Source organism: Amphiprion ocellaris, chromosome 14 (assembly GCF_022539595.1).
Source record: "Amphiprion ocellaris isolate individual 3 ecotype Okinawa chromosome 14, ASM2253959v1, whole genome shotgun sequence".
In the NCBI taxonomy this organism is placed as follows: Eukaryota; Metazoa; Chordata; class Actinopteri; family Pomacentridae; genus Amphiprion; species Amphiprion ocellaris.
The window spans coordinates 28,523,917-28,549,437 of record NC_072779.1 but is presented as its reverse complement, the minus strand read 5'-3'; the positions used below and the strand labels follow the sequence as shown (position 1 = coordinate 28,549,437).

General features: G+C 37.9%; 1 protein-coding gene across 2 annotated transcripts in view; it reads right to left on the bottom strand.

Moving 5' to 3' along the window:
- tecta (tectorin alpha) overlaps positions 1–25,521 on the bottom strand; it is a 53,105-nt gene that overhangs the window by 5,496 nt on the left and 22,088 nt on the right. Inside the window, exons 13-23 of one of the 2 annotated variants that reach the window (XM_023280072.3) lie at positions 24,880–25,079; positions 23,349–23,729; positions 19,769–20,055; positions 17,737–18,017; positions 16,627–16,737; positions 15,524–15,726; positions 14,108–14,271; positions 13,767–14,015; positions 8,747–8,909; positions 8,579–8,663; positions 6,801–6,920 (exon numbers count right to left, since the gene is read on the bottom strand). In XM_023280072.3, the coding sequence (XP_023135840.1) occupies positions 6,801–6,920; positions 8,579–8,663; positions 8,747–8,909; positions 13,767–14,015; positions 14,108–14,271; positions 15,524–15,726; positions 16,627–16,737; positions 17,737–18,017; positions 19,769–20,055; positions 23,349–23,729; positions 24,880–25,079 (2,244 nt within the window). Of the gene's footprint in view, positions 1–6,800; positions 6,921–8,578; positions 8,664–8,746; positions 8,910–13,766; positions 14,016–14,107; positions 14,272–15,523; positions 15,727–16,626; positions 16,738–17,736; positions 18,018–19,768; positions 20,056–23,348; positions 23,730–24,879; positions 25,080–25,521 lie in introns of those variants that run through there. The other variant, XR_008603917.1, reaches the window with a different exon arrangement.

Here is a 25,521-nt window from a genome sequence, read left to right as displayed (position 1 = left end):
ATTCTAGGAACAACAAGTAAGCCTGCAGTCTGAGAGCGAAGAGTTCTGCTAGGGTAATATGGTACTATCAGATCTTTAAGATATGATGGAGATTGGTTGTTAAGAGCTTTATATGTCAGAAGAAGGATTTTGAATTCTATTCTAGATTTAACAGGGAGCCAATGAAGAGAAACCAATATAGGAGAAATATGATCTCTCTTGCTAACTCCCGTCAGTACTCTGGCTGCAGCGTTTTGGATCAGCTGTAGATGTTTCAGAGAGCTATTGGGACAACCTGATAATAAGGAATTACAGTAGTCCAGCCTAGAAGTAACAAATGCATGGACTAGTTTTTCTGCATCACTCTGAGACAGGATGTTCCTGATTTTCACAATATTTCTCAGGTGGAAAAAGGAAGTCCTACAGATTTGTTTTATGTGCGAGTTAAAGGACATGTCCTGGTCAAAGATAACACCGAGGTTCCTCACAGTAGTACTGGAGGCCAATGTAATGCCATCCAGAGTAACTATATGCTTTGAAAGCAATTCTCTAAGATGTTTGGGGCCAAATACAATGACTTCAGTCTTGTCTGAATTTAGTAGTAAGAAATTATAGGTCATCCAGGTCTTTATGTCCTTAAGACAATCTTGCAGTCTAGCTAGCTGATTAGTTTCATTTGGCTTCATAGATAAATACAATTGAGTGTCGTCAGCATAACAATGGAAATTAATACAGTGCTTCCTAATAATGTTGCCTAAGGGAAGCATGTATAATGTGAACAGTATTGGTCCTAAGACAGAACCCTGAGGAACTCCATGATTAACCCTAGTATGCTCAGAAGAGTCATTGTTGACATGCACAAACTGGAACCTGTCTGATAAGTAGGATTTAAACCAGTCCAGTGCTGTCCCTTTAATGCCAATAGAATGTTCTAGTCGCTGTAATAAAAGTTTGTGGTCGATTGTATCGAATGCTGCACTAAGGTCCAATAAAATAAGTATAGAGACCAGTCCATTATCTGACGCTATGAGAAGGTCATTAGTAACTTTCACCAGAGCTGTTTCTGTGCTATGATGCACTCTGAAGCCTGACTGAAACTCTTCAAACAGGCTATTCCTTTGTAAATGTTCATATAATTGATTTGCAACTGTTCTTTCCAGAATTTTAGAGAGAAATGGGAGGTTGGAAATTGGTCTATAGTTGGCTAAAACATCTGGATCTAGAGTGGGCTTTTTAAGTAAAGGTTTGATTACAGCAACCTTAAAAGCCTGTGGTACATAACCTGTTACTAGAGAGAGATTAATCAGATCTAACATTGAGGAATTAATTAAAGGTAAAGCCTCCTTGAACAGTCTAGTTGGGATAGGATCTAAAAGACATGTTGATGGTTTGGATGTAGAAACTATTGAAATGAGTTCAGAGCGATGTATGGGGGTGAAAAATTCTAAATATCCATCTGGTCTTACAGCCAATTCTAAAGTGTCTGTACTCGATGATACATCTGTGACATTTGCAGGAAGGGCCAGATTAATTTTTTCTCTAATCGTAATAATTTTATTTGTAAAGAAGCTCATGAAGTTGTTACTGCTCAAAGCTAAAGGAATACAAGTTTCAACAGAGCTCTGACTCTTTGTCAGCCTGGCTACAGTGCTGAAGAGAAACCTGGGGTTGTTCTTGTTTTCCTCTATTAAAGATGAATAATATGTTGTCCTGGCATTACGAAGAGCTTTTTTATAAATTACTAGACTTTTTTTCCAAGCTACATAAACTTCCTCTAAATTAGTGGAGTACCACTTCCTTTCCAGCTTTCGGGACGCCTGCTTTAAAGTCCGCAGCTGGGAATTATACCAAGGAGCAGGTCCTCTCTGAGATAGAACTTTCTTTTTTACAGGTGCAACACTATCAAGTGTTGTACGCAGTGAGGCTGCAGCATTATTAACAATATAATCCACTTCTGTGGGGGTAAAATTATAATATTTCCCTTCCATTATATCAGTAAGTGGTGCTGGACTAAATAGAGAGGGTATTATTTCCTTAAATTTAGTCACCGAATTGTGAGACAGACATCTACTGTAATGATATTTATTCTTAACTCCTATACAATCTATTGTTGTAAATTGAAATGTTATCATAAAATGGTCAGAAAGAAGAGGGTTCCGGGGAAATACTGTTAACTGTTTGATTTCTATGCCATAAGTCAGAACGAGGTCAAGGGTATGATTAAAACTATGAGTTGGTTTATTTACATGTTGAGAAAACCCAATTGAGTCTAATATTGAATTAAAAGCAGTCGTAAGGCTGTCACTGTCCACATCAACATGAATGTTGAAGTCACCCACAATAATGACTTTATCTGAGCTGAGCACTAAATCAGATAAAAAGTCTGAGAATTGAGATAAAAACTCAGAGTAAGGAGCAGGAGGACGATATACAACAACAAATAAAACTGGTTTCTGAGCTTTTAAATCTGGATGAGAGAGACTGAGAGTAAGATTTTCAAATGAACTGTAACTAGGTTTAGGTCTCTGGTTCATTTTTAAGCTAGAGAGGTAAATTGCTGCCACTCCTCCTCCTCGGCCCGTGATTCGAGGAACATGACAGTTAGTATGACTAGTAGGAGTTGATTCATTTAGACTAACATATTCTTCCTGCTGCAACCAGGTTTCAGTCAAACAGAACAAATCAATCTGGTTATCAGTTATCAAATCATTTACTAACAGAGATTTAGACGAGAGAGATCTAATATTTAACAGACCACATTTAATTGTCCTGTTTCTTCGCTCAGTTGAAATAGTGGTATTAATTTTAATTAGATTTTTATGGTTACTATGTCTTTTGTTTAGTTTTGATTTGCTTAATTTATTGAATTTTGGTGGTCGGGGGACAGACACAGTCTCAATAAAGCTAAGTGATTTACTGGAGGGTGACAGCTGAGAGGAAACTGCAGAGAGGTGTGGAAGACTACAACTCTGCATCCTGGTCTGAACTCTGGGTTGTCATGCTTTAGGAGTTCTAATAAAATCAGCCATATTTCTAGAAATGAGAGCTGCACCAGCCAACGTGGGATGGATGCCGTCTCTCCTAATCAGACCAGGTTTTCCCCAGAAAGAGCTCCAATTGTCTATAAAGCCAACGTCGTTTGCAGTACACCACGTAGACGACCAGCGGCGAAACGATGCCATACGGCTAAACATATCATCGCTTATCAGATCAGGCAGGGGTCCAGAGAAAACTACGGAGTCCGACATGGTTTTGGCAAAGTTACACACCGATGCCACACTAACTTTGGTGACCTCCGATTGGCGTAACCGGGTGTCATTACCGCCGACATGAATAACAATCTTACTGTATTTACGATTATCTTTAGCCAGCAGTTTCAAATTTGCTTCTATGTCGCCCGCTCTGGCTCCTGGGAGGCATTTTACTATGGTCGCTGGTGTCGCTAGCTTCACGTTTCTGACTACGGAGCTGCCAATGATCAGAGTTGGTTTCTCAGCGGGTGTGTCGTTGAGTGGGGAAAAACGATTAGAAACGTGAAGCGGTTTGTGGTGTGCCGGGACAGCGGGCTTGAGCTTAGGACTACGTTTCCTACGAACTGTCACCCAGCTACCCTGACTTCCCGGCTGCTCGGGAGCTGCTAGGGTACGGCTAGCAGAAGCTACACTAGCAGCTATATTATTGCGGTCCGCACCGGCTAAGGGAGCCTGGCTAACAGCTAGCGGGGTGTTTTCCATGGTGCGGAGCCGCGCTTCCAATTCAGAGAGCCTCGCCTCCAAAGCTACAAACAGACTGCATTTATTACAGGTATCATTATCACTAAAGGAGGCAGAGGAGTAACTAAACATGTGACACACTGAGCAGGAAAGAGAAGGAGAGGAAGAGGGAGAAGCCATGCTAACTGCTAAGTGCTAGGCTAGCGGACAGAGATAACAGATTAACTTAGAATTAAGTACTGAGAGGGTGCGTGAAGAAAACGAGTGTATGTTACGATTCAAATATTACCGCTACACACAGATTTAATGAATATCAAATTAGATGGAGTGGATAAGCTACAACAGTCACAGAACACAACACAGCGCTACAACAGGAAGTGACGCAATACGCTCACCGTAACGTCAGACGTCAGCAGGGAGAATATATATATATATATATATATATATATATATATATATATATATATATATATATATATGTATATATATATATATATATATGTATATATATATATATATATATATATGTATATATATATATATATATATATATATGTATATATATATATATATATATATGTATATATATATATATATATATATATATATATATATATATATATATATATATGTAAGGAAAATGCTCTGCCTGTAATTCATATCTGTGTTGGTGTAAGCGTTAAGGGACCAAAAAAGAAGTTATTTTATTCATTATATATTTTTTAAATTAATCTGCCGATTAATCAGTTATCAGAATTTTCTTCTGCCAAATACTGGCATTGACCTGAAAAAATCCATATCAGTCGGGCCCTACTAAACAGCACATCGGTGGGAAATTTGAATACAAAAAAACCCAAGATGGAACAGTCAACTGACATACAGTAATCTGCACACTCTGCAGGAAAGAGTTTTCTTTTCACCGAAGCACTTCCAGCTTAAAGTACCACATTAACGTGAAGCATGCGTTAGTCAGGGATTCTAACACAAACCTTTAAAGGTGTTTAATAAACGCCTTAAGTGCATATATATTCTCTTCTTTCTTGAGTCTGTTTGTGCATGCAAAATGAAACGTGATTAATATAGATTGAAATGAATGATATTTAATCGTGATTAATCTAAATTAATCCACAACAATCCTGTGATCAATCTGATAAAAAATTTTAATCATCTGACAGCAGTAATAAATACATAAACTCGATTTGTAAATTAGACAATGGAAAACAGAACCAATAAATTCTATATCCAAACTACAATTAAAGCAAAAAGTCCACAATTAACGCACAATTTTATGTCTGAAAAAAGAAAATTGTATAGAAAAGTGTATAATTGCACAACTAAATGAATGTCCCAAGACAGAAATGTTACTTATTTTTCTTTTCACAATGTATTTATTTATTTATTTTACAGTTTCAGACATGATTGCTCCTCTATCAGATTTTTTATTTTCATTTTATGGAAACCTAACCATGGTGTATTTCAACATAAACTGCAATTGTAAATAGTATTTCATTAATATGCACACATGCAATTACAAAAGCATGTCATAACATGTAATGTAAGTTTAAAAAGTAGTTTAAAATAATATTTTTTAAAGAATAAGGCAGATTAAATTTGATATTTTATGTATTTTTATTTATATTTATGTATTAGTGAATATATTTATATCTGTTTTTATTCTTTCAGTCTTTGTTTTTTCTATATTGTTGAAATTTTGGAATTTACATTTCAAAACTGTAGTATGATTTATTGATTAAGTGACTGATTGATGGGGCTCGGCAGTCTGTGACTACCCACCAAAAGAGACTGATCTGATCATTTAATCTCATTTTCAGAGGGAGTAAATAGAGAAAATATACCAAATTTACTGTTTCCATTTTCTTATTGTAAACCAATAAGGTGTTCATGCTGTTCCGGGTCGACTATTGTTGCTACATGTAACCAAACCCAATGAGAAACCTGCAGCAGGAGGCCAACAAACGGCACACAAGGTCCTGCACGTGATGCTGATGGAGTGCTCAGGTAAACGAGATAAACCACACAGAGATAGCTAACTGGTTTATCGCATCTCCAACAATGTCGTGTCAAAGTAGCTACCCGGGTCATGTGTGATGACGCAAGTGACTGATTCTCGTTAGTAAAGTCACCTTCGTACATCCGAGACTGTTTAGTCAACAGTCAGGTGAAGACGCACAGCCTGCAGAGTGTTTCATAACAAAAGAAATAAGGGATAAATTGTAAAAATGAGGTAATGACTAGAATTCAATCACATATCAAACAAATATTACGTGCATAAAGGATGAAATATTTATGCAAAACATGGACCGAACCAATCCAAAAGCTGAAGTGGCAATCGACACATTTGCTTTAACTAAACAATATGAAATGAAAGCTGATTGCACAGTTTAATGGCTGCAGAATAATGGCACCACCAGCGTTTAGACTGGCCCCCTATAAACCCCACTTTGTTGACTATCAGTAAATACAGGTGCTCACAAGCAAAGATTTTAAACTTTATCGCAGCACTACGACACACAAACCTACGTCAGCCGTCGACTTGCTTTGTTGGTTTTCACAAAGAAGAAGAATGTGTTAAAAAGATAAGATCTCTGGTCCAACAATGCACCATATTAAATCAGTGGAGGACTGTTTTAAAGCAGCCGATAATAGGCTGCATTAAGTAACACATTTCTGGGAACCTGCATGCTCTATCAGTTGGATTATTCTGCTTGGTGAATAAATCCAGCTTTAATATTCTTTAAACTGATTGTAAATCCTTATAATACTTTTATAAAGAGATAATTTTTGTGGCATCTGTTTATTTTTTCAATGAAATTCCAAAAAATATAACACAAGAGCAAATGCTGCTTTCATTTTTAGGATAAAAGCAAAGATTAAAATGATATTATGTTCATTTAAAGTACTCAGGTAATGTGACATATGAGAAAGCATTAAACTTTTAAACTAGCCTGACAGGGACCAAACCCATCTAGGCTGTTTTTCTATTATACATTTTCTCAAAATAAGACTGAAACAACCTTAAACTCACCCATTAGTGCCCCTCTGTGCATGTAATATGTGTAATATTATTTATTTGTGTGTGGTTCTTACTCCGGCAGCTTTTTCCATCTCGTTGCAGCATCCCAGTCACACAGCTGCAGATGGGACCAGTTCCTTTACTGGTGCAGATTTGTTCACAGCCTCCGTTGTTGTCCTCACACCAGTCAGACTCTAAGGAGACATCAGATGTTATGAAAGTGATGCAAGTTGGGGATGGTGTCATTTATGTTCTGAACCACAACCACTTTCTGTCACATTTTCATTTACTGTTGGCTAATTTTTCACCGAAATATAAAGTCCGGCACCTCTATGGAAACATTCTTGCAAGTGCCCTCAAGTGTTACTAACACTGGAGTAAAATGGCGACTCTGCATGCTATAGATATTTTACTATTTACATTTTTATTTGTTTCCCTGCTGCAGCTTCTGCTTAAACACGTAAAGTGATGGAAGAGCTGACAGGTCAAGATATTTTTGGAGGGAATTCCAATTGATTGCTGCAGCAAAGCCAAAGGATTTCCAGCCTTAGGGATAGAGAGTGTAATGAGATCACTGGACTCCAGGTGGTAGTTGTTGTGGAAGGGGTGTAGGAGGTTGCAGAGGTATTGAGGTGTGTTTCCTGATAGGGTCTTGTAGATGAGTGAAAGCCAGCGTTGGAGTTGCCTGGTGTAAAAGGAGGGCCAAACCACCAGTTTGTAAAGGTCACAATGATAGGTGGAGAAAGGTACACCGGTAGCAAGACGGATGGCTGAGTGATAAGGGGCATCAAGCCTGTTAATGGCACAGTTAGTGGCCATTTTATAGATGACATCACCGTAGTCAAACACGGGGAGGATGGTCATCTTCACAAGAGTGTTTTTGGCAGAGTATGTGAAGGAGACCTTATTGCAGTAAAGGAACCCCAGTCTAGTTCAATGCAGTTCATGTAAAAATGGTCTGAATTTTAGTCACATTGCTGCTGGTCACAGTTGAGTTACATTTGGCTCCACGGCTGCACTGGGGAACACAGAATTATTCTGTTTTTCACAGAATCTAGTTCAAGCAAAAGGTATATTTTTGGTGAATTTTTATTCTACATGTGAAGACATGTAGAATAAAGGGATTTTGATGACATATCACAATTTTTTGCTTGGATTTAGTTAATTTTCCTGATGGAAGGGCATGTCACAGATGAGCAGTTTAAGAAAAGTCAGAAAAGTTCAAAATCAAATTTTTTTAAATTTTTTTTATTTTTTTATTTTTACCCTTTCTAGCTCTGATTAATGGTGCCATATTGGTGATATTTTAAACACACTGTTCCTTAGGGTATCAGAGGACTAATAAACCAGAGCTATGAGGTTGTTTTAACACATATCTAATCAGAAATATTTCTAATTTGTAAAGTTATTACTTTTTTTGCTTGGTAAATCTTCCTGCCTGTTCCATGTATTTACAGTGGCATGAAAAATTATTTGAGTATTTCTCAGATTCTTATTTTTTTGCATATTTTCCCCACTTTAATGTTTAAGATCATCAAACAAATTTAAATATTAGACAAAGATAACCAAAGTAAACACAAAATGCAGTTTTTAAATAATGATTTATTGTTTTCAGGGAAAAAAGCTACCCAAACCTACCTGGCCCTATGTGAAAAAGTAATTGCCCCCCTTGTTAAATCATGAATTTACTGTGGATAATCACATTTTTTGGAAAGCGAGTTAAAAAAAAAAAGAATTCGAGAAGGGGGCAAATACTTTTTTGTGACACTGTATCACAGTGCCAATAAAAAACCAGGAGAAGCTTAAACTACTAAATCAGCTCTTTAAACTAGCGCTAGATGACTCTGCTCACCTCTCCTTCTTATAGGTCCCACAGACAGGATGTGTTCTTTATGGTCACTGTCCTCCGAGTACATTCTCTTCTTGTGTGGACAGTTCTGGATGCACAATAAATACATACATTAATACACAGCAGAGTGTTTTTCATCAGTTTCAGTTAAGGTTTTTATTTATGTCTCACCACTTTGCAGGCATTTGTTTCAGAGTCGCACAGCGAGACGTCGCAGTGCAAGTGGACCTCATCATAATCCCCAATGAACTTGAAGACGGTGACATGGAAGCGACAGGTGAGCGAAACGCCATTCTCTGCCATGCCAATGGTGTTGTCCTTAATGTTTGGGCACCTGAGAAAGACATTATGTTTATGGGAAACTGTCCTGCTCAGGAAGAACATCAGCGTTTATAGGTAGACAAGTGTGGAAACAAATTAGAAATAGAAATAGCAACATATCTACGGCATGTAGAGCCATCTTTTTTCAGTACTGGGTCATTCCATTCCATGGGTCATCTCAGAATCTCTTGAAACTTTTCAGGAATGATGTTCAGCATCTGAAACCTACATCTGCCATTTTTTTATTTGAAATTCCAACATTTTCATAATTTGTCACGCAATGGAAATTTTCAATAAATCATTCGCAAGTAGGAAATTGAATGAGATGCCACTTTCAGATGTCCATATGTCTTGAAGTATACGTCCTGAAGTCTTCAAAGCTTGTCTTCATGCTAAATTGTTTGATACATTTATTGCTTTACAGGTATGCATTAAAGCTGCATTCTTTCTTTCAGCCAGCAGGAGGTGAATCCTCTGATGGCACAAACAAGTCTGATTGTATAGAAGTCTATGAGGAAATAAAACCAGGATCAGGCCATTAAGACAACATGGAAGGATATTGAAACTTTGCACACAAGTAGATGATACTTCCATCTCTTACTAGCCCAAATTTCATCAACCTACCCATGATTCAAGCTGTCCATATGGTCATTTAGAAATAGATTTTTTTTTACCTGTGTCAACTTTGACTCCCATTTCTACTAACATATGAATGCTTTCTAAGCATTGGTTTAGTCATTCAGATATTATTCTCACAAGAATATTGATCAAATAGATAAATTTTTTTTTTGAAAATCCACTTTATGTGCAATTTTTGAGCAAATCCTGAATCAGAGAGGTCTTAAGCACAATACTGAGTGATAGTATTTGTATTCTCTCCAATGACCAGGAATTTCTGAAAATCTCCTAAAAATTCGAAGACTCTAGGATGTATACTTCAAGAGATGTGGACATCTGAAAGTGGAATCTCATTCAATTTCCAACTAACAAGATTTTTTTGAAAATTTCAATTGGGTGAAAAATTATGAAAATGTTGGAATTTCAGCTAAAAAAAACTGGGCAGATGTCAGCTTAAGATGCGAAAGATCATTCTTACAAAATTTCAACAGATTCTGAGATGGTTAACTAACCACCTTCGCTGAGATGACATGGAATGACCCTATTAGCAACACTTGTGGAAACTTGGGAAAATGTTGATTCCACTTCTTTATAAAGGCAGACATCCCCTGTCAGTCACCACCTTCGCTTCATTTATCAGTAAATAGTTGCTGCCACTTTCAGGTGTGGATGTACACTGCTGGTCACCCAGACCATTTCATCTCTTCAATGAAAACTCACATTTTTACTCATGTGCTAACATAACTACACAAGGGTTTTGTAATCATCAATTAGCCTTTCAACCCCATTAGCTAACACAGTGTAGCATTAGAACACAGGTGTGATGGTTGTTGGACCTCTGTACCCCTATGTAGATATTCCATTAAAAACCAGCTGTTTCCAGCTAGAATAGTCATTTACCATATTAACAACGTCTCAACTGTATTTCTGATTAATTTAATGTTATCTTCAATGGGAAAAAAATGCTTTTTGTTCAAAAATTTTTGTTTCAGAATTTAACTACAACCTTATCCATCAACTCAAAAATCAAAAACAAAAAAAATACAGTGGTTTAGTTTTACATTCTTCCATCTTTTGCTGTTTTCTTCTATTTTAACTCTCATTATTTACACTTCCACGTCTCACTATGAGATGCCATATACACACATGGACAAAATTGTTGGTACCCCTCAGTTAATGAAAGAAAAACCCACAATGGTCACAGAAATAACGTGAATCTGACAAAATTAATAATAATTAAAAATTCTATGAAAATTAACCAATGAAAATCAGACATTGCTTTTGAACCGTGGTTCAACAGAATTATTTGAAAAAATAAACTCATGAAATAGGCCTGGACAAAAATGATAGTACCCCTAGAAAAGACTGAAAATAATGTGACCATAGGGACATGTTCAATCAAGGTGTGTCCTCTAATTAGCATCACAGGTGTCTACAAACTTGTAATCAGTTAGTCGGCCTATTTATAAGGTTACAAGCAGTCACTGTGCTGTTTGGTGACATGGTGTGTACCACACTAAACATGGACCAGAGGAAGCGAAGGAGAGAGTTGTCTCAGGAGATTAGAAAGAAAATTATAGACAAGCATGTTAAAGGTAAAGGCTATAAAACCATCTCCAAGCAGCTTGATGTTCCTGTGACTACAGTTGCACATATTATTCAGAAATTTAAGATCCATGGGACTGTAGGCAACCTTCCTGGATGTGGCCACAGGAGGAAAATTGATGACAAATGGAAGAGACGGATAATATGAATGGTAACAAAAGAGCCCAGAACAACCTCTAAAGACATTAAAGGTGAACTCCAAGGTCAAGATACATCAGTGTCAGATCGCACCATCCATCGTTGTTTGAACCAAAGTGGACTTCATGGGAGACGACCAAGGAAGACACCATTGTTGAAAACAAATCATAAAAAAGCCAGACTGGAATTTGCCAAACTGCATGTTGACAAGCCACAAAGCTTCTGGGAGAATGTTCTATGGACAGACGAGACAAAACTGGAACTTTTTGGCACATCAGCTCTATGTTCACAGACACAACAATGAAGCATATGAAGAAAAGAACACTGTCCCTACTGTGAAACATGGAGGAGGTTCTGTTATGTTCTGGGGCTGCTTTGCTGCATCTGGCACAGGGTGTCGTGAATCTGTGCAGGGTACAATGAAATGTCATGACTATCAAGGTATTCTAGAGAGAAATGTGCTGCCCGGTGTCAGAAAGCTTGGTCTCAGTCGCAGGTCATGGGTCTTGCAACAGGATAATGAGCCAAAACACACAACTAAAAACAGCCAAGAATGGCTAAGAGGAAAACATTGGACTATTCTGAAGTGGCTTTCTATGAGCCCTGATCTAAATCCTATTGAACATCTGTGGAAGGAGCTGAAACATGGCGTCTGGAGAAGGAACCCTTCAAACCTGAGACAACTGGAGCAGTCTGCTGATGAGGAGTGGACCAGAATACCTGCTGAGAGGTGCAGAAGTCTCACTGACAGTTACACAAATGGTTTGATTGCAGTGATTGCCTCAAAAGGTTGTGCAACAAAATATTAAGTTAAGGGAACCATCATTTTTGTCCAGGCCTGTTTCATGAGTTTATTTTTTCAAATAATTCTGTTGAATCACGGTTCAAAAGCAATGTCTGATTTTCATTGGTTAATTTTCATAGAATTTTTATTTATTATTACTTTTGTCAAATCCAAATTATTTCTGTGGCCATTGTGGGTTTTTCTTTCATTAACCGAGGGGTACCAACAATTTTGTTCACGTATCAGTCTATATATATGTGTATATATAATAACAGAAAAGAGTATTTGTTTGATGTAATTTACTAATGATGTAAAACAAACTAAATTGGACATTAAATGATAGATTTTGTCTCTCTAAATGTGTTTCCTTTGTCATTCTACATCAAAATTCCAGTAATACTTCGGGCCATGCAAACAGGAACTCTTCCTCCAATGTTTTACTTAATGTTTATAGATATTAAAAAATACAAAAATAGATTTTAAAGAAAGTGATAAAAAAAAATCATGACTTTGCTTTCGGGCCTGAAACATTTGCACAGTCCTACATATGCACAATGTAGTGCCCTAAAAGTTCCCACAGTAGAAAGAAGGTCACATATTTGGCATGTACACTATGTTCAGCTACCATCCCACAGCCCACAATGCAAAGATGTCTCTGTGCCTGTCAGGTTCATTGCACCAAAATGAGAATTTATTACTCACTATTCAATAAATCAGTGGTTTACTACACAGTAAAACTTTATGACTTCTGTGGCCATTTCACCTTGTGCGTACACTGATTGTGTTTGAGGTCTAACTTTAGCATTTATCCTGATCAATACACTTTCAATAACTCAAGGTGGCTGAGTGAAAAAGGTTTCTCTAGGCATATATGCACACTTTGTAAAAGTAACAGTGTGCCTAAAGTGTTGGGGTCTGAATATTCTCACAATAAATATAATCAATCAACAATAAATACAATCAGTTCTGACATCTGCAGAAGCAGAGAAACCACGACTAGAAGCTGAGGGAACTCAAAAACGTCTTTTGTGCAGTAAAACAAAATTATAATCTGATTAATCATAACAAATAAAGATTGCTTTCTTTGATTATTCATTGCACAAAAAATGTAAAAAAAACATCTTGGAATCAGGATGTGAAACATTTTTCCAAGTGCCCACAGTTGTTATTATAATTGGACAAAACATGGTGGCTCCACATACTGTAGATATTTTACTAATTAATTTTTCACATTTGTTTCCATACTTGCCTAACTATCTGCTCTGTGTAAACCCAGTCTGCAGTCTAGCGAAAAAGTGACCGAAGTTTTGTCTTGTGCCTGCTCCTCAAAGCTAAGTCACTAATGGCTTCACAGGTGCACAGAGGAGTGTGAAATTTTTAGGATCTGGTTGGAGCAAATTGTACATTTTTGGGTGAATTTTAAACAAAATGTGTAGAATAAAGTGATTTTTGGTGAAATATCTTCATTTTACATTAGTTAAGTTTTTACAATGGAACAGGAAGTTGAAAGTCTGTTCTTTATAGTTTCTGGATTTATAAATGGTGTCATTTTGGCATTTTCTTGTAACAATGACATGCGTTTCGCATGTGATTGTTAAATCTGACAAGTTATTATAAAGCTAAAGAGATTACAATTAAATAACAACAAATAACAAATTAAGAAGTCATTTTGATTTCAATTTAACACCAGTTTTTAAGGTTTTAAGCTCTACGTTCCAGTCATACCCTCTCTCTATGATGATATATCGGAGTCGGTCGCTGCTGTAGCGGGAAGGCGTGGCCCAGCACATATTTACAATGAGGATGAGCTGGTTTTCATCGGCTCCTTCCACAAAGACGCCCACAAAGAGGATGTCCCGAGTGCTGAGCACCACCTCACCCTCCCTGTATGGGTGGCGGTACGAGGAGTTTTTATACAGAGCCATCTTAGTGATGAAGTTTCCTTCCTGGGTCGGTAAGGTGAGGTTTATCACACTGTGGGAGGGAGGAAAATGTTGGAATGTCCTGCTATAATGATGTATTTTACTTGAAATGAATGCAATCTATAGCTATGCACTCTCTCTGACCTGAGCATGGGTTTGAGGACAGTCTCCAGAGAAATCTTCAGGTCCAGCTCGTAAGCACAGGAAAACTCCACGTTGATGGTTTTGTCTCTGGTGATGACGTTGCCGGTGTTGTTCACACTTTCTATCCACACAGTGTTCTTATACATGATGTGTGTGCCATTGGACTGTAAGAGAGATTTTTTAAAAAGTCTATATATAATCTGATATTTCAGTGTCAATAGCTGTTTGTCGTCTTTGTGAAATATCTCATGACTGTGCATTAAGTATGTAGTTAGAGAAGTTAGCCCAGCTTAGCATGAAAAATAGCAACATGTGCCTATATTTTTGAATTAGGGGGCATTTCATTTTTTAAATTAAGACACAAAAGGAAAAGTTGCAACAAAGGGCAATTTGTGCATAGTTAGCCTAGCTTAGCAGAAAAAATAGCAACAGGTGTGCCTGCAAACACTAATTCAATTAACTCACAAAAGGAAAAGGTGCAACAATTGCAATTTGTGCATAGTTAGCCTAGCTTAGCATTAAGAATAGCAACAGGTGTGAAGTATCCCTACAAATATTTGGGAATTACATGACATTTCATTTTTAAATTAATACACAAAAGGAGGAGTTAAAAATGGCATGTGTGCAGTTAGCATAGCTTAGCATCCCCTACAACCACCGGTTAAGTAGGTGACATTTTATTTTTTAAGTAATTAGTTAGCTTAGCTTGGCATAAAGAGATGAAAGCAGATGAAAACAGTTAGCTCGAGTTTGTCAAAAGTTCAAATGTATCCATCAAAGCTTCCGTTTAATTGTTGGCAAACAACAGGTAGTTTTTTGACCCATCTGTGGCTACAATGGAAGTTGCTACTGTATGCTAGCAAGCTAAAGTTTTCATGCAAGATTCTGTAAAGCATCAAGCATGGCAACCTCATTGTGATGACAAGACTTCAGAAAAACTCTAGACAAAAATTGCACCCTGATGTTGTTGTGAAATAGTTCCTGCATATTATGACACGCATATCTTTTTAATGTATGGGTAAAACCAAGATGGCATGTTTTAATCTGTTAGTTTAAGATGAGCATAAAACATAAAAGATGGATGTAGCCTCTAGCACTGAAAAGTGAAGTTAAACCTGCGTTCTTTCTCACAGCCAGCAGGGGGCAACTCCATCGGCTGCAAAAACGGTTTTGTTACCGTACTTCTCACTGGATTTGTTATTTCAGTACACATTTTCCTAAGATGTTTATGGTCTCAATCACTAGTTTTAAAACTCTGTGAACACAGCATGACCATATTTTGGTAAATTATGGTGCTATTTGGAGTAAAATAGACAATTAAACAGGGTATGTTTTAGAGTTGTGCTTCTTTGTTGACAGGCTGCTACCGTATGCACGTGCATGTTTTCATAAGAATACAAATGAATGTAAACCAACCTGTACGATGGAGCCACAGTGTCCCTTGGTGTTGTTGATGTGGAAGGAGATGAAGTCCTCTCCCTCGATGCCGGCGCAGCGCTCGTCGTTGACCCGGACATCTTCTCGTTCGAAGCCAAGTTGGAAGAGTTTACACTTGGAGATAGAAACCTCCATCAAAGCATGTTTACAAGTCACCTCCGCTTGGATGATGTCATCATCACCTGCCAGACAGAGTCAGATTTCAACACTTTATACATGTTTTTATGTTTTTGAGGTGGTGGTTTCATTGTACATCACAGGTTCCAGATCAGAATGGAACCAGGGATGATGATGGTGCAGATATATGACTGACTAATACTGGATTTCGGGGGCCAGTGCACATACCAATTTCTGGGGAGTAAAAAATATAAGAAAGACAAAATGATGAGGTCTTTGTTTATTAACTTTGCAGTAAAGTGTGAAAACACTACTTGACTCTGCACCACTGTCTGCTCAGCTGTGATACATACTCTGCTACATGTGCTGCAGACAGCGCTGAAAGTGTTTGAAACAACAGACTTCAAAAGTGCCCAAACTATGTAATGACTATGTCAAAACTACCCCATGGATCTTTTTCTGCATTAGTTTTACAAAGCAAAATAAATAAAAACAAATTCCTTTATTGGTGCATATCAGACAACAGATAGAACCAAAAAATTGGAAATTTTAAAAAGTACAATTTAAATGGAATTTTAAAGGTATTTAAATTGACTGTCAAATGAAAAATAGAAATCCCATAATTATGTGATCAGCATTCAGCCATTAATGTAACTGCTGAAGATTTTTTGTTTTATGAATGTCATAGTAGTTAATTTTCCCTTAACAGTTCTATTTTCAGTGTTTTTGCAATGCACATTTCAATTAAGCTTTTAAATTTTTGCCATTTACATATAGGACTCATGATTGGGTAAAATGGTTAAATGGCTGCAGAGAATGAATTTTTACTGCACCTACACAGTCAGAGTTAAAGTCTGAAATCCCCTGAAAACTTTGATATTTCTCTATAACATGAAAAGCTACAGAGACATTTCCAGCCCAGTGGACTGAACAGAGACAAAGCTGGGGGTGGATGAAGCTCTAACCTCCGGTGCTGGTGGGTAACTCAGGACAGCCACACAGGTCGCCTCCGTTCTCCAGCTCACAGGTGAAGTTTGTGCAGATCTCTCCTGCACAGGGGTCGTAGATCCATTCTGCTAAAGACACGTCCACGCACAATGTTAGCTGTCAAACACATACACAATCCAACCAACCAGACAAACTAGCTGAAGCAAGTCACAATTCTGGTCTGTTTTGTTGAGTTGGTGCTTCGGGGACAGAAAATGCAATAAAATGTAATTTAACTTCTATGCTGAGAGCTAGAATAACCCAATTAAAAGGTGTGTTTGGGGGCATCTGTGAGGGAACACATAATACACCAGACATCCAGACATATTTGACAGGCTTAACAAAACCAAATGAATTTAATATGAATCTGTAATAATCAGCTATGAATTAAACTGACTTACTTTTAGTAATTCTGTTAAATTCTATATTTAGATTATATTAATGAGAAGGAAAGTGGTAACACCAGCAGTTATTATACAAAATATTTACGCATACATCTTTACAGATCCAAATTAAATGATTCATTGCATCTACTGCTTGAAAGTATTTATTTCACTGACAAACTAACCTGGCAATGACTGACTTTTGTTGCAACTTCCAGGTAACACAAACAAGCTGTAGACACAAAGCTGACTTCTGAAGTTGTTATGGCAAACTTTTTGGTAAACAGTTGCTTATTCATGAATCTCTTAGATACAGAGAAACATTAGCACTAGTTTGGATGTGTGTTTGAGGTAATCTGATGAAAGAAAATCTAATATACACCCTTCTTGTTGCTCTATTTTGGTCTTTATTTGCAAGGTTAAGTGATACATCTGTGGAATTTTTAACCACAAGTGACACATTTTGCATCAAAGTAGACATTGCTAATATAAATAGACAATAATAGATGTTTTAATGTATATTACTTATATACTTGTACAGTTTGCTAATGGACCTCACTAATAGCATCATTGACCATCAGAACTAATTTATTCGACAGTGGGCAGTGATATTTTCCAGCTTTTTTGGCTAAATGTAGCTTGAAAATGTGATTATAGTGCCTTGCGTGTGTCTGGGAGTTGGCTGGTGTCTCACGGTGCTCTTACAGCAGTTCTCCTGGGTGATCCACTTGGTGGTGAGGGTTCCCATTGACCGGCAGGCCTCTGCGTAAGCCGCCAGTGAGCCACAGACCTGAGCCTTGCGATGGTTATAGCAGCCGTCCAGGTAGCAGGACTGGTAGAAAGGCCGGGGATCCAGCAGGCCATGACAGGGCTGGAAGAAACCCTTCAGCTGGGTCATCTTCTGGCAGGCGTCTTCGCCCTGCAGAGCCAGGATGGCAGTGTTGTCGCAAGACTGGGCCAAAGCCACATACTGGGTCTCGTCACAGCTAGAGGAGGAACATTTAACTGTCAAAGTTATTATTATATATATATTATAATACATTTTATCGTATGTTCCTTGATCAGTTGCTGGTGCCACCTTTATTTCTATCTGGAAATACAGCATGCACAGTTCTTCACCTATAGTGTGCATCAACCAGTGTCAGGAACAATGAGAAACACCGATCTGTTAGATATTAACTCAAAGGGCACTCTCCAGTTTAGGGAGCAACAACAGGTATCATCAAGTCAAACTCAAAAGAAAACAGTTGATGGCGGAGCTAGTCAACTTGTTAAATGTTACGCAGTCTACAAACTTCTTCTGTACAGATGGTGAAATAAAAAAACTCCCATCCCATTAGTCTTTATTTGGTCCAATGTCGAATCCTGTTTTACAATTTTTAGTCTTTTTGGTCTCCGCTAACTCTTGAATAGCTTAAAATTTCTTCTAACGGTCATTGATAAGAACCTGAAATTTTATGAAAATTCTTAGTCTGCAAGAAGCAACTTAGATGTTTGTACTTATTGTTTATTGTGGTCAGATAGAATTGTATGTCATCTGCAAAACAATGAAAAATAATCTGTTGTTTTTTATACATGAGTCCAATGCACAATGAGAACAGAATTTTCCCCAAACTGCACCCTTGAGGAACTCCACAAGTTAGCAGGTCTGTAGTTGAAGAAAATTCACCCATGTGAACTAAGAAGCTCCTGTCTATCGGATGAAACTTGAAATATTTGAGGACAGTCTGCACCTTTGATGCCTACACACTGTTCAAGACCTGATATAAGGATCCTATGATTACAGTGTCAAATACACCAGTCAGGTCTGAAAGCACCAGAATAGAAGAATTTCCCAAATCAACAATTTAAAGAATATTAAAAGACCAGTTCAGATTCAAAATCACACTGAAAGTTTTAATTAACACCTAGAAAAGTCTGCAGTTGCATAACAGGAAAGCTGGGACACAATGTGACATAAGATATGTATTTATTAAAGTACAAATATTTGTCCCAACAATATTAGAAACATCCTAAAGTAGGTCAAGAGGCAACACTGTATAAGGACAACTTGTAGGTCATAAATGTTGAACCACTTCTGTAAGGAAATTATATCTCTATTTTACAAGTCATGTATAAGGTCTCTTCTATTTTTTTCTACAAATGTTTATAATTCTGAACATCAGCTGTGGCGTAAAGGCGACAGGTAAAATGAAAAGTGTCCCACAGATCCCACTGACAACAGTCTTTGGTAGGCAGATTTTCTGCAAGGTCAAGTCAATATGGGACAAACTAAACCGTTTGCTTTAAGAATGGATTTAAAGTACCGTGCTTTAAGTACAATAGGTGTAAAAATGTTTTGGTTTCTAATATGCATGTTATTTTAGCATTTTAGAGATTTTTTTCACATTTTTGCCATATCAAACAATTTGTATTTTCAGTTTTTGAACATTTGTTTTTATACTATGATTTTTATTCTCCATCTGTGATAATAAATGACTGAAGTGAAGGAAATATTTAGTAGTATGTCCTACTGGATAGGTAGTGTACAGTGGATTTATTGGAGTTTTTTCACAGAAAGCTGCTTGCTGCTGCATAAAATGTGGTTGATGAATGGAGTTTGTTGGTGGGAATGAGTTGGGTGATGATTCTCTGTTGTTCCATCTGAGAGCAGTCATTTTTAATAAAAACTGGGATAGTGAGGGGAATTTTACTGTTCTTCCACAACAGTAAGTCTGTGTCTGTCCCCTTCACCTACCTGTTCTGCATACCGTTGGTCTTCCAGCTCTGTGCCAGCTCCAGGGCGCTGACAGCGGGTTTGCCCCTGGAGGTGATGTAGTCATCACTGGGGTCCCCGTTGAAATTCCCACAAAGGCCACACACCTTGTTCTGCAGACGCTGGCCCATTGTGATGCTGAGGGTGTTAAAGCGGTTGTAGCGAACCTGGATGTCCTGCGGCGTGTCGATGACAATGAAACCTTCGGATGTGGACAGACGTGTCATCAGCCCTGTTAGAAACGGCACTGATACTGGCGTTCCATTGACCTGGAGGACACAGGAGGCAGAGAGCTTCAGATATGTGAGACAGGACACAGTTAGAATGTAAATACATTTTCAGTGTCCAAAATTAACACTTTACATGTTGCATTCAGACATTTCTCTGCTCACATTTCAGGTCTGACCACTATGAGAATTTCATTTCCTGCTTTGACAGGACAGAGTAAGTATAATGCACTCTGACGTGTTTTTTGTTTGTTTCTTGAATTTTTGCCACTCATGATCTGTTAAATTTGCTTTATACTCTGATTTTTGGAGTTTAAAAATTGTAAAAATCAATGTTTTTTGTATAAACATTTTTAAAAACTTCCTGTGACCTATTAAACTCAACATGAAGGAGAAAACTGAAATTAAAATCTCAATTTTTGACACAAACTGGTCTTGCAGATTCAAAGAAGGTGATGTTACTCATGTTGGAGGTCAGTCAGACCCTATAAAGGTCAAACTCCTTTTTAGACATCTCATGAACCAACTGTTACAAAAATCTAAAAACAGAAATCCAAATACTTTTGTTATTATTTTGGGGATTTACAAGAGGTAGTGCTGTGTAAAGTACCTCTATGTCAACAGTAAACATAGATACAGAGCACGTAAAATCCATTGTATTAGCCATGGTCTATGGATAAGGTCTTCAGGACTCCAAAGATAAGTACTGTATTTTTTTCTGCAGCAGACAGACAAGTTTATAATACTATAAAAATGGAAAAAGGAGTTTTTTTGAATAGGTAGAGGGAGCATGGATTCATAAGGCCAACAATTATAGCCGACGGTCTTTTAGCCAATAGTGTCCGTTGAAGAACAAGACATTGCGGAAGGAAACAAAGATGAAGCCTGAATGTCAACATGTGGAGTTTTATGAGCTTTTTCAATCACTGAATGAGGTGAAATTAGGTAGCTGATAACACAGAGATACATGAAGAAGACTGTTTTCACCAGGCTAAGATTTAAAAACACATTGGTGCTGTTTGGGTTTAAACTCAATCACCTCAGGCAGGAATGAAAGTTAGAGCATCATCTGCATAAGCTCAAATGAAGTCACATTCTTATTATACTTCAGTGTTTTAAAACTGTGGCCAACAATTCCTAAAGCAGCTCAGGAAATTGTTGTGGTGAGTGGCTCAAGCAGGATTAGGAGGTACTGGAAGCTGAAGTTTAAGGCAATCAGCGAGTCATTCACTACCTCTGTGAGAGTACTGTACTGTGCGGTGATGTGGACTGAAGCCAGACCTGGAGGAACTCTAACAGGCTATTAGTGCCAAGGTAATTGGTGAATTGGACTGCAAGAACTTTTTTTCAACTAATCTGGAAAGAAAGGGCAGATTTGAATTCAATGTTTGTTTTTATAAAGGCCTGTTTGAGAGAATGTAGCTGACAGGAAGTAACTTGACCGCTAAAACAAAACAAAAAAGTCTAAACAATGTGACATTTGAAAGAAAAAAAGACACAATCTTGCTCTGACTGATAAACAAGCAATACAATGTACTCTCAGTGTACCCTAATGAGTTCTAAAGTTACAGCCTTAGATAGTCTGCTATTTGGTGGCATATTGTCTCTAATATTAGCAAATTTAGCTAGATATTGCTGTGTAACTTACATGACTGAGTTGCCTTCATTTATAACTCTTCTTAACCATGCTTTGGCATTTACCTAAATGTCCACAGAGTTCTATGTTTGGCAAAGGTGCACATTCTTCCTATTTCTCCCTTTAGATCCACTCTGAGGCCAAGAACTGAGCCCCAGAAATGAAGCTTTCTCCAGAGTCATACTGCCAGACAAGCTGGGTCTGGAACCCTGAGGCTAATGGTCCAGGGAATAAACTTTTGCTGAGCTTGACCGTATCATACTATATTGAGCTCACACACACAGAAGGAAAGAGTACTTTTATCCTATTTTAAAGAACCCATATGATAAAAATCCTTCTTAATTGTATTTTGTGGAGGCTATAAACATATAAACCTACAGCCTTCGAGCTTACATGCGAGTAAGAATTTTACTGAACAGCTACAAACCAGCTGAGGATCCAACAATCGTCTATCTCAAACTTTGTTTCCATTCAGAATTAGCAGCTGCCTCGTAGTCCAACCATGTTTATTTACTTTCTGGAGCTACTTCTGCTAAATCGTCTCAGCCACGTGAAAAGCTCACCAAATGTTCTGCTGATGGCCGCAAGAGTGAACACAAGAGGCTTTGTTCATTCCCTGCATCTGAGGAACTGAACACCCAAGGGACTACTTCTATCACTGATGGCAATGTCACCATAATGATAAAAAAATGCACAGTATTAGCTGTGCAGTTAATGTGGCTAATGGTACCATTAGCTATGATGCCCACAGTTCATACCTCTGTGGAAACTGTAACACTGAGGGACATTCAAAGATGATGGAAACTTTAAGGCGAATTTTAAACCAGTAAACAAGGACTTGGTGGTTTACTGTGCTTTCTTGTTGCCTGTCGTGCTTCAGTCAAACCTAAACAAAGCTGGGATATACATGAGTTACCTTCTCTTCTGGTGTGTGTAACATGTACTGTATTTAAAATATTCCTGAATTCCCAGTAAAGCTGTTCTCATTGACATATTTTTCAGTTTTTGTCGTCAGACAATGGAACAAGTATAAAACAGTGACTGCAATGCAGCCCTTTAAGACTACGTATTAGGTGGCACTTCATAGCCATTTCCAAGCTGCAGTACTGTGCTGCTACATGAATTTTTTGACTTCAAAAACTGACAAACTCACCAAATACATACATTAAAAACAACTGTGGTGTGAATTCAATGGCATTTCCATGTAAAATGATGGCTCAGAGGGAAAGCTACAAATGATAGAAAGTCTTGGTCTCACTCATTCACATTTGTGTCACCTGCTGCTCCATCAACTGTTTAATTTGTTCTGTCAATCACAGATACAGAGAGTCTTCTTACTGAAGGGGGCATGAACAGCAGCAGATCAGCTGCATTTGAAGCTACACACTCTGAAAGAACACGATTTTAATGGGTCGGAGCCAGGAGGTTCTAGAGTCATGTTGAAATTAACCATCTTTGCAGTGTTTTTAGCTGGAAAAACTGAAAGACAGGTTTTGGGGACATGTGAGGCTTAATTTGCTGAAAAGAGGCACAATATGAGACCTTCCAGTTTGCCGTCCTGTCAGTTTTGACTGCAACCATAGCATCCACTTTAGTACTGATCATTTTCAGCACAAATTTACCGTAACTGCATAGCAGAAATCCCACCAAGGTCAGTTAGTAAATTTGGCTACCAACAATGGACCAACCCTCCTCTCACCTTGACGGTGCTGCCAGAGATGAGAATATTTTCCTCATTTATGTAAAGGTAGACATGAGAGATGGTGGTGAGGTTGGGTGTGCTCCATTTATCGAAGTTAGCGATGAGCTGGAAGGAGAGGTCGGGCAGTTTGTGACAGTTTGTGGATAAGACAAAGGAGCAGGAGGCCGGCAGTCTCAGCGATGCGCCGTCAAACGTCCTGAAGACGCCTCCACCCGACGCCACGCAGTGTTGGGAGCGTCGAGCGAAGCAGCCTCGGACTCCATACCGCAGAGTACACTCCTCCTCGGCCTTACAGCGCCTCGGGTCGCACTGAATCAGGTTACGTCCTATGCACTGGCAGCGTTTGGTACAGTCGCTGTTCCAAAATAGCTGTTTGGGCTGCAATAAAGAAGGTTTGCTATTAAAATAAGATCTGAAACGATTGATTAATAAATAAATCAGTTGAAAGAGAGAAAAGTATTGTAACTATAGACACACGCGTGTTGTGTTTTTTCAGCAAACTTATCAAATATTCAAAATTCCAGCTTGCCAGCATGAAGAAAAAATAAGAAAATTTCACAATTAGTTTGGGTTTAAGAATTTTACATGACAGTATTTTCTATATTTAATGAAAATTGATGTAGCCTAGTCTACAATGAAAGTTGCTAGTTTCAGAAAGTTTGTGATGCACTTTTCCTAAATCGTTTTTTGTTGTGAAGGGGTACATTTATTGATTCAGAATTGTTTAGTTATTTGTTCTTCCATACAATTTCTAAACTTCACATGAAAGTAATTGGCACTTAATGGCTCAGAGGTTTGTTAAAACTGATTCAAAAACATTCTCAGTTTCATGCAAAATGTGTCTAAAAAAACTGAAAAAGAGAAAATAAAGAAAGAAAGAAGATAAAAAGAAAGAAAAAACATACAAATACAGAATAAAAACAGAAAGAAACATTCAAAAGGTAGCCTGAAAGTAATAACGTAAAGAAAGAGAGAAAAAATAAACAGAAAGAAAGACAGAAAAAGAAAAAATGACAGACGGAAAGAATAAAAAAGAAAAAAGAAAGACAAAAACAAATAGAAAGGGATGAAAAAGAAACTAAAAAAGAAGAGATAAAAATAAACAGACAGAGATAAAGAAACAAAGAAGAAACTAAAACATAAAGAAAGACAAGGGAAACACAAAGGCGATAGTAAACAGACAATTAGAAAAAGAAAGACAAAAAATAAACTAAAAGAAAGGAATAAAGAAAGAAAGGTAACCACAAATCAAATCTCGGGGGGTAGGAAAACTTCATAATGCAGTTTTATACTAGCGGCCTGATTTAGTGTTTACCGTAGAATCACTGTCACAACTAAAATAGCACTGACTTCCTAATAAAGACCTTTAATAAAAAGCCAGTTCTGTCTGCAGAAATCACCACGTTAACATCATGATATTGACTATATGTAAGGTTGGTTCTGGGACTGTAAGGCTGGATGTGGGACTATAAGGGATGTGGGACTATAAGGTTGGATGTGGGACTATAAGGTTGGATGTGGGACTGACCTCGTAGTACTTGCCGTCAGTGTAGCATCCACAGTTCTGCGGCAGGATGCAGCTCTTTCCGTTGAGGACGTAGCCCTGGTCACACTGGCAGCCCTCCACACAGTCCTGGCTGCAGTCCCTCTGGCCGCGGGCAGGGGCGCACTGGGGCGGACACACCGACATGCAACTGGAGTAATGGCTGTTAGGTGGACAGCTCTGGACTGGGAGCAGGCAGGTTGGCAAACATATTAGCTAACAAACAGTTATCCAGTATGAATAAATGTTGATTTTTCTGGGGTAAACATTTGCTGATGCAGCTGAATGAATTGTCCACATCGAGCATTCATGCAGCTCTACAGCAGCTGCTTTAATGTCGGAAATACGCTTATTAGCTCTGTTTTTCAGGTGTAAAATGACATATTGATGTTGGCCTCATAACTGTCTGGTATGCAGCTTAGAAACTAGTTAGCATAACTTAGCATAAAGACTGGAATTAAATGGAAATGAATAGATAGCCTGACTCTGTCTGGAGTTCAAAAATACCCCCATCAATACCTGCAAATCTCCCTAACTATAATATGTCTCATTTGCTAAATGCAGACACAAACAAAATATAAAAACCTGCTTTACTTCTTGTGGTATCTAGCCATGCAGATTGATAGT